Below are 12,850 nucleotides of genomic sequence, written 5' to 3'. Positions count from 1 at the left end.
TTTTTCAACTTTTTTTTTAAATTCCTTTAAAAAAATCTCATTGTGTTTATTTTTTCCGAGCTGTTACTTTTTTCTTTTTGTTCTCTATTTACTCTTTTCCTACATTTCTTTCTTTTCTTTTTTTCTGGCTTTTTTCTAAATGTTTCCTTCTTTTTCGCTCTTCCTTTTTTCTCAGCTTTTCACTACTTTTTCATTTTGGTATTTTTTTCTTTTTTGTTCTATTCCCCCTTCCTTTAAGTCATTTTGTGCATAATTTTACATAATATTTGGTCATGTTGGGATTAAAGAAGCAAAAACAACCTGAAGACCCGTTTAGGACCCTTGTGCGCTGGGATTGTGAGAGCAGCTCAGAGGGAACACTGCCCTCAACGCTGCAAAATAAAACGGGGATTGAGCAATAATGACAAGGGGTGATTCCGTTTTTTATTCGATATTATCTTTTTTATACTATTACACTTCACTAATTTTTTTGCACTGTGGTATTTTATCTAATTGCAATTTGTCTTGCACGGTCAGCATAACGTTTTTAAATTGTGTTGTGCATACATTCTATTCCATGTCATTCAGCTCGTTCTTGTAGAACGCTAAAGTAAAAACGCTAACCTGATGGCAATAACAGTAAGGAGGACAAATCCTACCATACATAGAAATAAATGTTTAAATAAATATATGCCTGCAAAGATATGCCATGTAAATACATTTACAAAAAAAATGAATCACATAATACCTAAATATCTAATATAAATGCAATTTATTCATATTTGTATCAATTTGGTCATTTATTTTGTCATATTTATTTTGGTGTGTATTTTTTCATGTATTTTGTAGTGTCGTTTGTCACAATAAAATGTTATTCAAAGGAGGGAGCAGGTCAAACTGGCTGACCTTTTCACTTTTTGGTTGATCAGTTTTGTTTCATTCATCACTGATCAACCAATAGGTGAAGAGCTTAGGCAACCGGGCCACCTCCTCATTTGATTAACATTTTGTTTTGACAAAATAAATAAATACACAACAAAATGCATAAATAATTTGATCAATTGCATTAATGTCATACTTAGATATTGCGTGATTTATCTATGTGTTAATTTATTTACATTACATATATTTGTGTGTGGGCAGCATGGCAGCTGCGTGGTTAGCGCATCCGCGGCACAGTTCTGAGGTCAAGAGATCGAACCTTACTGTGTGGAATTTGCATGTTGTCCCCGTGCACTCTGGTTTCCTCCTACATTCCAAAAACATGCATGTCAGGTTAATTGGCCGGTAAAATTGTCCCTAGGTGTGAATGAGCGAGTGAGTTGTCTTTCTCTGTGTGCCCTACGACTGAATGGCAACCAATTCCGTGTGACCCCTGCCCACTGCCCGAAAATGGCTGGGATTGGCTCCGGCACCCTCGCAGCCCTACTGAGGATAAGCAGCACAGGTAACGGATGGTTGGATATTTGTATGTACCGCACCTGATTATAAGCCGCACCCACCACATTATCAGAGGAAAACCGATTTTGTACTTACACTAGCCGAACATGTATATAAACTGCATGCGCCCACATTAAAATAATGTATCACAAACACAAAATTAACCCAGACCAGACTGTAAGTCCCGCAATTGAAACTAAATGTCGTTCATTAAAGTTCACAGTCCAAAAATCACAGCCGGCAAAATGAACTGAAAATGATACCGGTACTTAAGGTTTGATGCAGACCTGTAGAGTCCGGGTCCCGTTGAAAGTAATCCAAGGAAAAAAGTGTATATTTCCAAAGATAAGGGTGGGAAAAGTATATATCCACTATTGCGTTTGTTACGCCCCTTCTTTTTAATTGGCCCGTGCAAGACATATCAGAATAAGTGTCCAAAATAAATACAAATAAATACATTATAAAATATACAGTTGCAAATACATATTATACAGGGTTACACTTATTTACAAAGAAAGACGATACACCAAGAGAGTTTTCAAAGCTTTAATAATATAACTTTCATCCCAAACGGTGCCTGACAGGGCAGTTAATGGTAGCAACATGCTAGCAACACGCTCGCAACACAGTAAAGGGGTCTGTTAAAAAAAACATACCGTACTTGTAAAAATCACGGTAAACCATCCTCATCTTCCTACTTAGAACTGAAGCCATCAAAGTCGTCTTCCTCAGTGTCAGTGTAATATAGACGTCGTCCCACGCTCCCGCAGCCGGACTCGCACTCTCATTGTCGCTGGAACTTTCATCCACTCCTGATTCTGTACTCTCCTCTCCGGCACGCAGCAAACCGGCTTTTCGGAACCCGTTGGTGATGGTGGATTTTTTGATGCTGCCCCACACTGTCAGGATCCACTGGCAGACTTGCTAAAAAGTTGCCTATCGCATGCGGCCAGTTTTAGTGAAGTTGCAGTCTTCCTCGGCGCATATATTCCACCAGTCTAAATCTTACCTTTTGTACTCGAGCGCCGCTGGCGGCCGTTAGAATAATTACAGAAATTGGCCGCATCACTGAATAAGCCGTAGGGTTGAAAGTTTGGGGAAAAAGTAGTGGCTTATTGTCCGGAATTTACGGTATTTATCTATTCATTCATTTATTTATACTGGATTGGTCCTCCATATCAGTATTTTTCAACCTTTTTGAGCCAGGGCATGTTTTTTAAATTGGAAAAATTTTGCGGCACACCACTAACCAAAATTGTTAAAAAATGACACTGAACAGTATGTTTAATTACAATATAATTTACAATACCCCCAGTTTTTACAGCACAGACACTTGAAGATGACATAATATTTGCAGAAATTGATTCATAAATGTTCTATGAAATTTTTAATTTTAAAAAGTGAAATTGGTTAATTTCTCACAGCACACCTGACGATCTCTCACGGCACACAAGTGTGTTGCGGCATAGTGGTTGAAAATCACTGCTCCATATAATGGAAATGTAAAACTTTGAGAAGGTCAGTGACTATGATTGAGAATAACAATTGACATAGTGTCATTAAAGTAGCCAAATGATAAAGAATGACAAGTATTTGTGTTGCAGGGTAGGTAAGATGTGCTAAAAGCCAGCAGGAAGAAAAGCAAACCAAACTCTTTTGCTTTTATGATGGCTAAGTTGATCGCACAAAGTCCGCTGTGACTTAGTGGCGCTAGTTGACAGGTTAACAAAGATAACGTTGTCACAATGATAGCATTCCACATTTTACACAATGAGGAAGTAAATTTTAACAACCAATAAGTAGCTTTGTTTTGTAACATTGCCATGACAACTGTGGCTACCTTGACCTTGAACGCAACCTACATGTGCGTGTGTGTGTGTGGAACAAAAGCACTGTGTGCTCATACTACAAACACCTTTTAAATTGCTGAGAATAACTAAGCTAAAGTAAAAGGAACTGCTAAGATGCCGAGCTAAAAACGCTAATGTTAAACAATAATGTATTCCAAAAGTAGAAGGGGTGGCTTAAAAACACAAAAAAATCTTAAATATACATTAAGTCAAAATTCTCCCTAGTTTGAATTTTTCTTGTGCTTTGTAGCACTTGTTTTTGGTTGCCCGACACAATACAGTGACACTTAGTGGAATAATAAAATAAAAACTGTTCCTTTAATATTACAAAAATCAAGAGTAAAAATTCTTTCTTTCAGGATGCTTATAGCGTAAACGTACTCTGATCGGGAGACTGGGAGGTCGCTGGTTCGCGCCTCGGCCGAGACATACCTAATTGGTATAATGGCGGCGCCCTCTGGCTGCGGCTGCATCGACTCGCTACAACGGGTCAGATGTATCGACATTTCGTTCTGTGTACATTGTTACAAAGAATGACAATACAAAGGAAATTATTATTATTATTATTATTATTATGTATTGTATTTCTTTATAGAGATGCGTGTACCAGAAGTCATCGCCAAGCGCCGGCTCATCTCTGAAGAGTGGGATGACACTCTATATTTAAAAAAATCACGGCAACCAGAGGAAGAAGGTGCTGTATCTGAATCAGATCCAGAGGCTTCTCTTGCCACTGGCAACCATAGAAACCAGTATTATGAAATGAAATGATCTGCATTTATATAGCGCTTTTCAAGTCAATGACTTCCCAAAGTGCTTAACAGTGTGCTTCACATTTCCCAATAGCAGCCTTGTATTGCAGCCATGTAAGACGCTAACCTGCTTATTGGGGGTATTAGGGGTTCAGTGTCTTACCCAAGGACACTGACTACGGCATGAAACACGGACAAGCCGGGATTCGAACAGGGATCCCTTGATCCCAAGACGAGCGCTCTACCTGCTGAGCTACTGCCGCCCAGGCAACTTCAGTGGAAATGTTTAAATCTAGGCTTAAAATACACTTACAGTCTTATAAAGCTCAACCCCCAAAAAACGGCCGGGAGAGGGATGGGTGACACCAGGCTGTACTTGTCCAAGACACACAACAGGAAGTGGTACCCCAACAACCTAGCTGATTAAGGGATCCGTGAACGTATATTTAATGGAACCATTTATTTAATTATTTGTATATGTACCTTGTGTTATACCATTTTTTGAAGGAACCATTTTGTTATTTATTCATTTAAATACATAAAAAATGTGAATATATTGTAAATACAAAACTATACGGAACGCAAAGTCCTCTACCAGACAAAGAGCCTTTTAGCCTCACTATGTCACAAGAACAAAGAAAGTAACGTCATCACCACAAAGTTTGTTTGTCAAGAAGAATATGAAAGACACAAGGGATGCAATGGTAATTGTACGATGTGAATATTAGTACATTTTGGAATGAAAGAGTTATTATTCCCCATGAATTTAGGATCTAGTATCGGCATTGTCAAACGCCACTGGGAGTCAATCCCAAGATCCGGCTTATCGCTGAAGAACGGGATGACGCGTTACACAGAAAACCAACAGTGACCAGATGATGAAGGTGCTGTATCTGAGTCAGATCAGGAGGTATCGCCTGCTCCTAGCAACCATGGAAATCAGTACTTCTGTTTCATTTGGAGGGAGCAAAGCCCAACCCAAAGGAACGTGCTTGAGAGGGATCTACCCCACTGTGGAAATTTGGAGGCCTGCCTCACTGAGATAAAAGGATGGATGTCACTTAACTTCTTGCGCCTCAACCCTGAAAATACTGAAATGTAAATTATTGGTCTATCTAAATGGTGTGATTTATTCTCAAACACTGCTCTGAACATTAACAAATGTTTACCCCTATGTTCCTGCTCGGAGCCTTCACTCGGAAAATGCTGGTCTACTAGTGATCCCTAGAGCCAAGAAGAAATTTGCAGGTTCGAGAGTGTTATTAATTCACGCCGCGGTGCTGTGGAATGCTCTGCCCTCTGAGATTCGATTTACAACTTCAGTGGAAATGTTTAAATCTAGGCTTAAAATACACTTACAGTCTTATAAAGCTTATGAATGACCTATATTTAATGTTAACGATGTCTGTGTGTTATTTGTGGATGCTCTTGCAACATCAATAGCAGCCTGGTCATCCTGGAAGGGAGAAAAACTCAAGTGTTGCCCCTTCTCAAGGTTTCTTAATTTCTCTGCCCTCATGTAGGTTTTAGATCACGGGATGGTGTAACAATAGTCTGTACAGCCCTTTGAGACTTCTTGTGTTTAAGGGCTATACAAATAAACTTAACTTGACGGACGCCGCCAGGCTATACTTGCCCAAGACACACCACAGGACGTGATGCCCCTACGGCCCAGGTGGTTAAGGCATCTGTAAACCGTGAACATAACATTACCAATACCATAATGCACTAAGAATTCAAAATTAAAGGGAATAACTTTCTTAAAACAGGCTAAGTTGATATGGTGACTTTAGTTCATAATTAACAGCTTGTCTCCCTTTTCCCGCCTTTCTTCAGGGTATTTGTGGGTATCCTTTTCTCCCATGTTCTATGGTTCAAGAACTGTTTATAAAACAACTTCTGTATAAAACCATAGTAACTATTATTTCTATTATTGTAAAAAGTGTGCACACCCAGGCCAAGCCAAATAATTGAACCATGATGCAACACATCCGCCTCAAAGAGCGCACGACAACACCCTTTTTCAAATGCAAACCTACACGCGGCAGTTTCGCAACGCCATTGACAAAATCCTGTTGTTGCTCCAACAGTGACAAATCACATTCAACTGTATTTTTTCTAACTGCTTTAAGCGTTGAGTTGGGAATAATCACAGCTGACATAAACACAACATAAACGCACATGCAAACAACAAGCCAGCCGAAAATTACAGTGCACCCTTTCTATGTCGTCACGAAAATGTTATTCATAAGATGAGATGAAAGCAAGTGTGTGCTTTGAAATAGTTCATCACCTCATTCTTTTAGCATGGGGGTGAAGTATGTGACACTTTATGCAAAAGTCTAACAAACGCAAACAAAAAAGACTGAACATTAGTTTTGGTTCATTAGCACAGTGGTCGGCGACATTTTCTGTGCCACAGACCGGTTTAATGTATAACTATATTCTCGAGGCCCGGCCCAATAATAACATTAGAAATAATAATAATAATAATAATAATCCCAAATCAACTTTTTTTACTCACGGTACCAGGATGTACACCGTTTAGGCTGAACTCTTTTCTATGATGCTTTTCTAAAATTCTGTACAATGTGGCACCGAGTGTAAAAATAGTGTGAAGGTGACAGACAGAACATCTAATGGATTTTCATTTTGTTATTTATAATCCTCGATGCCGAGAGGATAGAATTATGTAATCCTCACCTCAGCGATTCAGGTTTGATTTCCGTTACATCCACTGCTAAGCAAATGTTGTAGGCAATATTATTTGAGTGATCAGTCTTTGCTCATTCACGTGATATATTAACTTAAACCTGGAGGTGAATCGAGCGTAAGAAATCCAGCCCAACCCAACCCGCAGATATAAAAGCCCAAACCAGCCCAAGCCTGACCAATTAACTTGATTGGAGAAACTGAGCACGATGCGAACCCGAAATTTCATATTTTATTTGTGAGGACTCGGGAGAAAGAAGGAAGGGTGATTTGGGCCAAATGAGACAGTGCCACCAAGCTCTCAAGCTGTCGAGTGTGCATGCAGCGCTGTGCGCATACTCCACAGAGAAAATGGTACAAATGACACCAGGTGGATTTTTTTTTATAAGTCAGCGCGAGAGAACCCCGGCCTGAACCCGTAAAGTTATATTCGGGTTGGGCTCGGGCCTAAGATCAGACCTCTACGTAAAACTAAAACCTAGGTATAAGGCCCACCTTAACTCTTTGAGTTTTGGGGGAGTAACAAAAAATGTGTGTATACACGATATATAAAAAAATAAATAAAGCAAGTCTGTGCAGCTCGATACCAAACGACCCAGGGCCTGTTACCGGTGCGGTGGTTGTAGACCTCTGCATTAGCACATTGAAGCAACATTTTGCTGTTTTGAGAAGAGAGAAAATTTTACTACATATGTGTAAGAGCGGGTAGCAAGGCGGGGAAGTAGTTAGCGCGTGTACGGCACAGTTCTGAGGTCATGAGATCGAAACTCCTGTGTGGAGTTTGCATGTTTCCTCCGGGCACTCCGGTTTCCTCCCACATCCCAAAGATATGCATGTAAGGTTAATTGGCCAGTCTGGATTGTCCCTAGGTGTGAATGAGCGAGTGAGTTGTCTGTCTCTGTGTGCCCTGCGAAGGGCTGGCAACCAGTAAAGTGTTTCCCCTGCCCACTGCCCAAAGATAGCTGGGATGGGCTCCACCGCCCCCGCGACCCTACTGAGGATAAGCGGTGCAGATAATGGATGGATGGATGGATGTGTAACAGCTTAAAAAACAATCAGTCAAAGTCAGCTTTCTTGTCAACCAAGTGGTGCGTACTAAACAAAGAATTTGATCTTCGTCTGGTTATAAAAATTTAATGTTTATAGTTTATTTTGAAAATAAACAACATCCTTTAAATAAATGAAATGGATTGCCAAAAACAATGTTTCCCAACCTTCTTTATAGCCAAGGCACATTTTTTTAATTAAAAAATCTTCAGGCATACCATCAATTGAAAATGTTTGAAAATTCCCCGCACCAGTTGAATATATTTATTTAATTTGTTTATGGGGACATTGTGTAATATTTGACCAAAAAATGGCGTGTATTATCCAATGCGACGGAAAACCAGTGCCAATTGAGCTGTATGGATTCCGCCATGTAAAAGAAACACATTTTTGGGCCTATCAATTAATTCAATGTTGTATTTTTTACTGATGTACCACTAAGAGGCACTAATATTACACACTGTTCTATTAAGCTTCAGTTGTTATATTGTTCATTTTGGTTGACAATTGCTGTCATTTAGGATTTTACTACATTCCTACGTTATTTTCCTAAAAACAAAAACCACTCTCATTATCATCTGCCAGTGGATGTTTCACAACGTTCTAACTAATAAAAATACGAAAACTTTACAGAAAATGCTAATGCTAGGGTCTACTTTCACCCACCCACCCAGAGTGCGTGGCCCACTGTTGTCAAACAAGCTAAACTCAATTCATAGACTAAATGAAGTGAAATAACCCGTTGTGCGCACGTTCGAAAACACCTAAGTGAATAAAATCAGCAATTTCTTCCATTTTATGTGTATTATTTGAAAAATGTCACCAATTCTATCATCTTTTATGTTTTTTGACCCCCACTTCTTATACACCACTTGACAAAGCGTCGTTGTCTATTACAAGTTAGCCTAATTAAAGCATATACTGTACTGTGATAGGCTTTTTCAGTGGAGCCCGAGGCGAAAAGAGCACAATTAAGTAATTTGAATAAAATGAATGTGAATTAAAACAGGCTTGACTGTTAATGGTAGTTGGTGGCGGAAACCCATATTGCAGAAAGTGAGAGTGACCAGAAGTCACGCAAGAAGACTTCAATGAAGTCCTCCACACCTTGGACAACTTTCTAGAAAGGTCCATTCGGAACTCACCGATAGAAACGAGCTTGATATTTTCATTATCCAGGAACTCCAGCGCCACCGAGACGTTCTCCAACTTCATCTGCCTGAAGTTGGGCCTGGGGTGGAAGCGACGGTGCATCTTCTGGTGGCTGAGCACCTCCAAGAGGGCGATGAGGCGAAGGCCGTCGCCCAGGTCCAGCTGAAGGTCCACGATGCGCTTGTTGACGCATTTGAGGTGTTCGTTGATCCAGCGTGTAAAAGTGTTCTGCTGGATCTTTTTCCATGGTGCATCCTCTGCCAGGTCCTTCTCCGTGGTGGGCATCTTACTTCAGGCCGGGGCGCACTGGGCACGGTAGCTGGTGCTCCCTCCTCAAAGGAAGCCTCGACTCGGTCTGAACTTTCCCTATGGATCCAAACCGGAGTGCCTGGCTTGGCCGGGGGCGTTCAGAAGTCGCTTTTAAACCTCGGACTTTTCGTAACTTAAATGATCGAGTAACTAGGCTCGTTCGGGACAGCCGAAGCGACGGTTTTGGATAATTTTGTGGTAGAATGTTGACTGTGTCACCTGACTTGAAAGCCAAGAATAAACTTTGTGACGAATGATCACACGTTTTGCTCAATGCCTTTGCGGTGCTACTCGGTAGATCACTTTTGTATCCAATTTTGCAGTGAGGCATTGAAGGCAACATCACTTTGGGTGACGTTGAGACTTTCAGACAGAGATCGTCTATTTCCAAGCCATGCTACACTAATTTCTCACGTTTTTGCAAGTTAGAGTGATTGTTTTGAAAATACAGTGCAACGGCACTTGTGATTTATAATTTAGCCATATTTTGAAACTTTAAAAGGATAGTGAGTAATAATTGACCACTAGACATCGCTGTATTGTTTAATGCAAGGGTCAGCAACTTTGGGCTTAAGGGCTGCATACAGTTTCTAAGCAAAGCCCAAGTCGCTCGTTGTAAAAAGAATAAAGACAGAAACAGAAAATATACATGTTTAAATATGGTTCCTGAAAACGCAAAACGAACATTTTTAACGTTTTCCAAGGCTCTAGAAAAGTTTGGAATAAATATTAAATGAGTAACCTATAGAATAGAATAGAATAGAATAGAATAGAATAGAATAGAATAGAATAGAATAGAATAGAATAGAATAGAATAAACTTAAATAAAATAGAATAGATTAGAATAGACCTTTATTATCATTGTTACAAAATGGGTTGAACATATTATGACAACAAAATTGCATGTGGCACTCCAGATACACATTTATGTATGAATCCCCTTTTAAATTTGATTAAAATGGGCTTTTAGAAGTCATTTTTTAATTAGTTGTGTCTCTTCAATATTTTCGGTGACTGATACCTGGTTTAGTGCAGCCAAAAATGAGTGCTACAAAGCGCAAATAAAATAAGAACTAGGAAGACTCAAAGTAACCAAACTGACCCAATTTTCTGGCGCAGCCTTTCTGAGTTTATTATTATTATGTCAGCTCCCTCTTGGTGAGCCTTATATTATGTAAAATAAATACTAATTTATCTGCCTACAAGTTGTAATTGTTTAAATGATAGTTTGTGTATATTTGCCCAATATATAAATCAATAATACTTTTTAATGATGTTTTTAAATTACTAAGAGGTGTTTAATTATACACACTGCCTCTTTAGCTTACTACCACAGCAAATTTTTCTTTATTTATTCCACTTAATCATTTTGTGAGACAATACCACACCCTTATAGATACAGACCATCACCTAAACTTAGCTTTTTTAGTTAGTAAATTATTCCTGCTAAAATTGTAATAATTTATGTTATATAAAATACAAATGTACAAGTTCAAATTCAGATAGACATTCATGATAGAAATAAAGTCCAAACAAAGATTTTTGGTTTAATGGTCAAAAATGTCACCTTTACAAATTAATCTCACGGGGGAACTATTTTGTTACCTGTTGCGGTATGAAATCACTGTTGCTCAGGTAATAACAAAGGATTCGACATAGTAAAACATTTGAGCTTTGAAGGTCTTGCAGTTGTGCAACAGTGAAGTCATTTTTCGGGAGACAGCAAACAGCGACCCGAGTTGTATTAAAACAGATGGGTATTGCTTTTTTTTAACTAATGTATTACATACCTGTCAACCTGTACGTTTTTGTTGTACAACGAACAATAGTTCATTTTAAGACGTACAAGAAAATCTGTATGGAAAAACGCAAATTTTTCAATTATGGGTACCATCTGGTATACACCGACTATCACGAAACGGCATATCAATCAAGTCAAACGAGTTTGCCGCGGTAGCCTCTATCTCTGTATTGTTTTTTTTTTTCATTGCATACAAAGCGAGCGTTTGATGCTACTGTGCGCATGCGTCTGCCGCTGTAGTGCCTAATTTCGACTCCCCTGCAAAATCCTCACCCCCTCGCGTGAACGCGCATTTGGCTGCGCTTCTGATAGCAATCGTAGTACAGCCTAGAATACGATCGCTATTGTCAGAAGCGCAGCCGAATACGCGTTCACGCGAGGGGGTGAGGATTTTGCAGGGGAGTCGAAATTAGGCACTACAGCGGCAGACGCATGCGCACAGTAGCATCAAACGCTCGCTTTGTATGTGAAGGGAGGGGGGAGATTTTGCAGGGGAGTCGAAATTAGGCACAAGGCTGCAAAGGTTTGTATTTTCTGTCCCTTAAGATACAAGCATCAAGGTTGATATTGTGGTTTGGTTTACAAAATAGAAATGCCTACTATTTTTTCCTCCAAAAATATCTTTATTTACAAATCTAAATTTAAAGTGTTATCAATGGATATTTTAGTTACGCTGATAACAATTTTATTTTTTATTTTATTTATTTATTTTAATATTAAAAATATGTACAGAATGATATAACGAAACACATGTACAATATAACATGTTAAACTACATAAATAAACACGTTTGAAAAAAACTATGGTGTAAGATTTGTTTGTATTTTGCAAGGGAAAATACGACAGTTTGTAAGGCCATGGAGCCGTGGAGGTTGACAGGTATGGTATTACAGTGCAATATTTATTGGAATTCCTGCAGACTATAATGTAATATACTACAGTAATGAAAATGCCTTGGGTTGACTAACACTTTAACAAAAATGACATTTAAATGAAAACATGCTCACTTCTGGAAAGTAGTATACAGTATACCAAATTTAGCTTCAACACTTGGCTTAAAAATCTGCATCATCGTTATTTAAGGGTAGCTAGCTGCGACTAGCACAATATTAGCAACATTATGTTTAAAGCAGCTGACATCACAGAAACTGTCTATTTGGCCCCAAGTCCATTTAAACTTTAAAGGGATAGTGTTAATTATTTAGTGCCTCTTAGTGGTACAAATAACTTTCGGTTAAAAAAAAACATCAACATTGATTAAAATACTAGGCAAAAATACATAAATATAATAGCAATGTTAATTTTTATCACAAAAAAACAAGAATTGGTCGAAAATTTTGCATTTATATTACGCAGTGGAAGCTCCACTTAGGTCTCTGCGATGTTTGCCCGGACGCAATGCTGTGCACTGTGGCACTGGTCCTCGCTCGCACCTGACAAGACAGTGCCATCTAGTGCTTAAATATTTCGCACTGAGACTTTAACTTTGAACAATTCTGAAGTGTACTGTACTTGTTTTATTTCGAGGCACGCAGCTATGTTTCTGCGTTTCATTTAGTTACCCATCAAGACACAGCAAATGGACTTTGAAACTTGTTTAGTGACTTTGAAAGTCAATCTGTTGCGCGTTTATTGTAGTCTATAAAGATGTTGATGACAGACGCGTTTACTGACCTCATGTTCTACTAGTGCCTGCGCAGGTGCCGTTTTTACAACTTGCTTATTTGTCATAGACTGATTCACGATTGCCCTCCAGACATCTTATTGACATAGACCTACGCCGTCACGGGAGGTATGCAGGGAGCACA

The 12,850-nt window shown here is 39.0% G+C and overlaps 1 protein-coding gene across 1 annotated transcript in view; it reads right to left on the bottom strand.

The window, feature by feature from the left end:
• The window catches only part of LOC148363667 (filamin-B-like), a 109,206-nt gene extending 99,762 nt beyond the window's left edge, over nt 1-9,444 (bottom strand). The window contains exon 1 of the mRNA XM_088337637.1: nt 8,926-9,444. Coding sequence (XP_088193763.1) covers nt 8,926-9,217 — 292 coding nt within the window. The 5' untranslated portion in view covers nt 9,218-9,444. The remainder of the gene's footprint in view (nt 1-8,925) is intronic.
• Nucleotides 9,445-12,850: the final 3,406 nt, after the last annotated feature.

This window comes from Urocampus carinirostris, chromosome 6 (genome assembly GCF_059441175.1).
Source record: "Urocampus carinirostris isolate Australia breed hairy pipefish chromosome 6, RoL_Ucar_1.0, whole genome shotgun sequence".
NCBI lineage: Eukaryota > Metazoa > Chordata > Actinopteri > Syngnathiformes > Syngnathidae > Urocampus > Urocampus carinirostris.
This window is presented reverse-complemented; position numbering and strand designations above follow the sequence as displayed.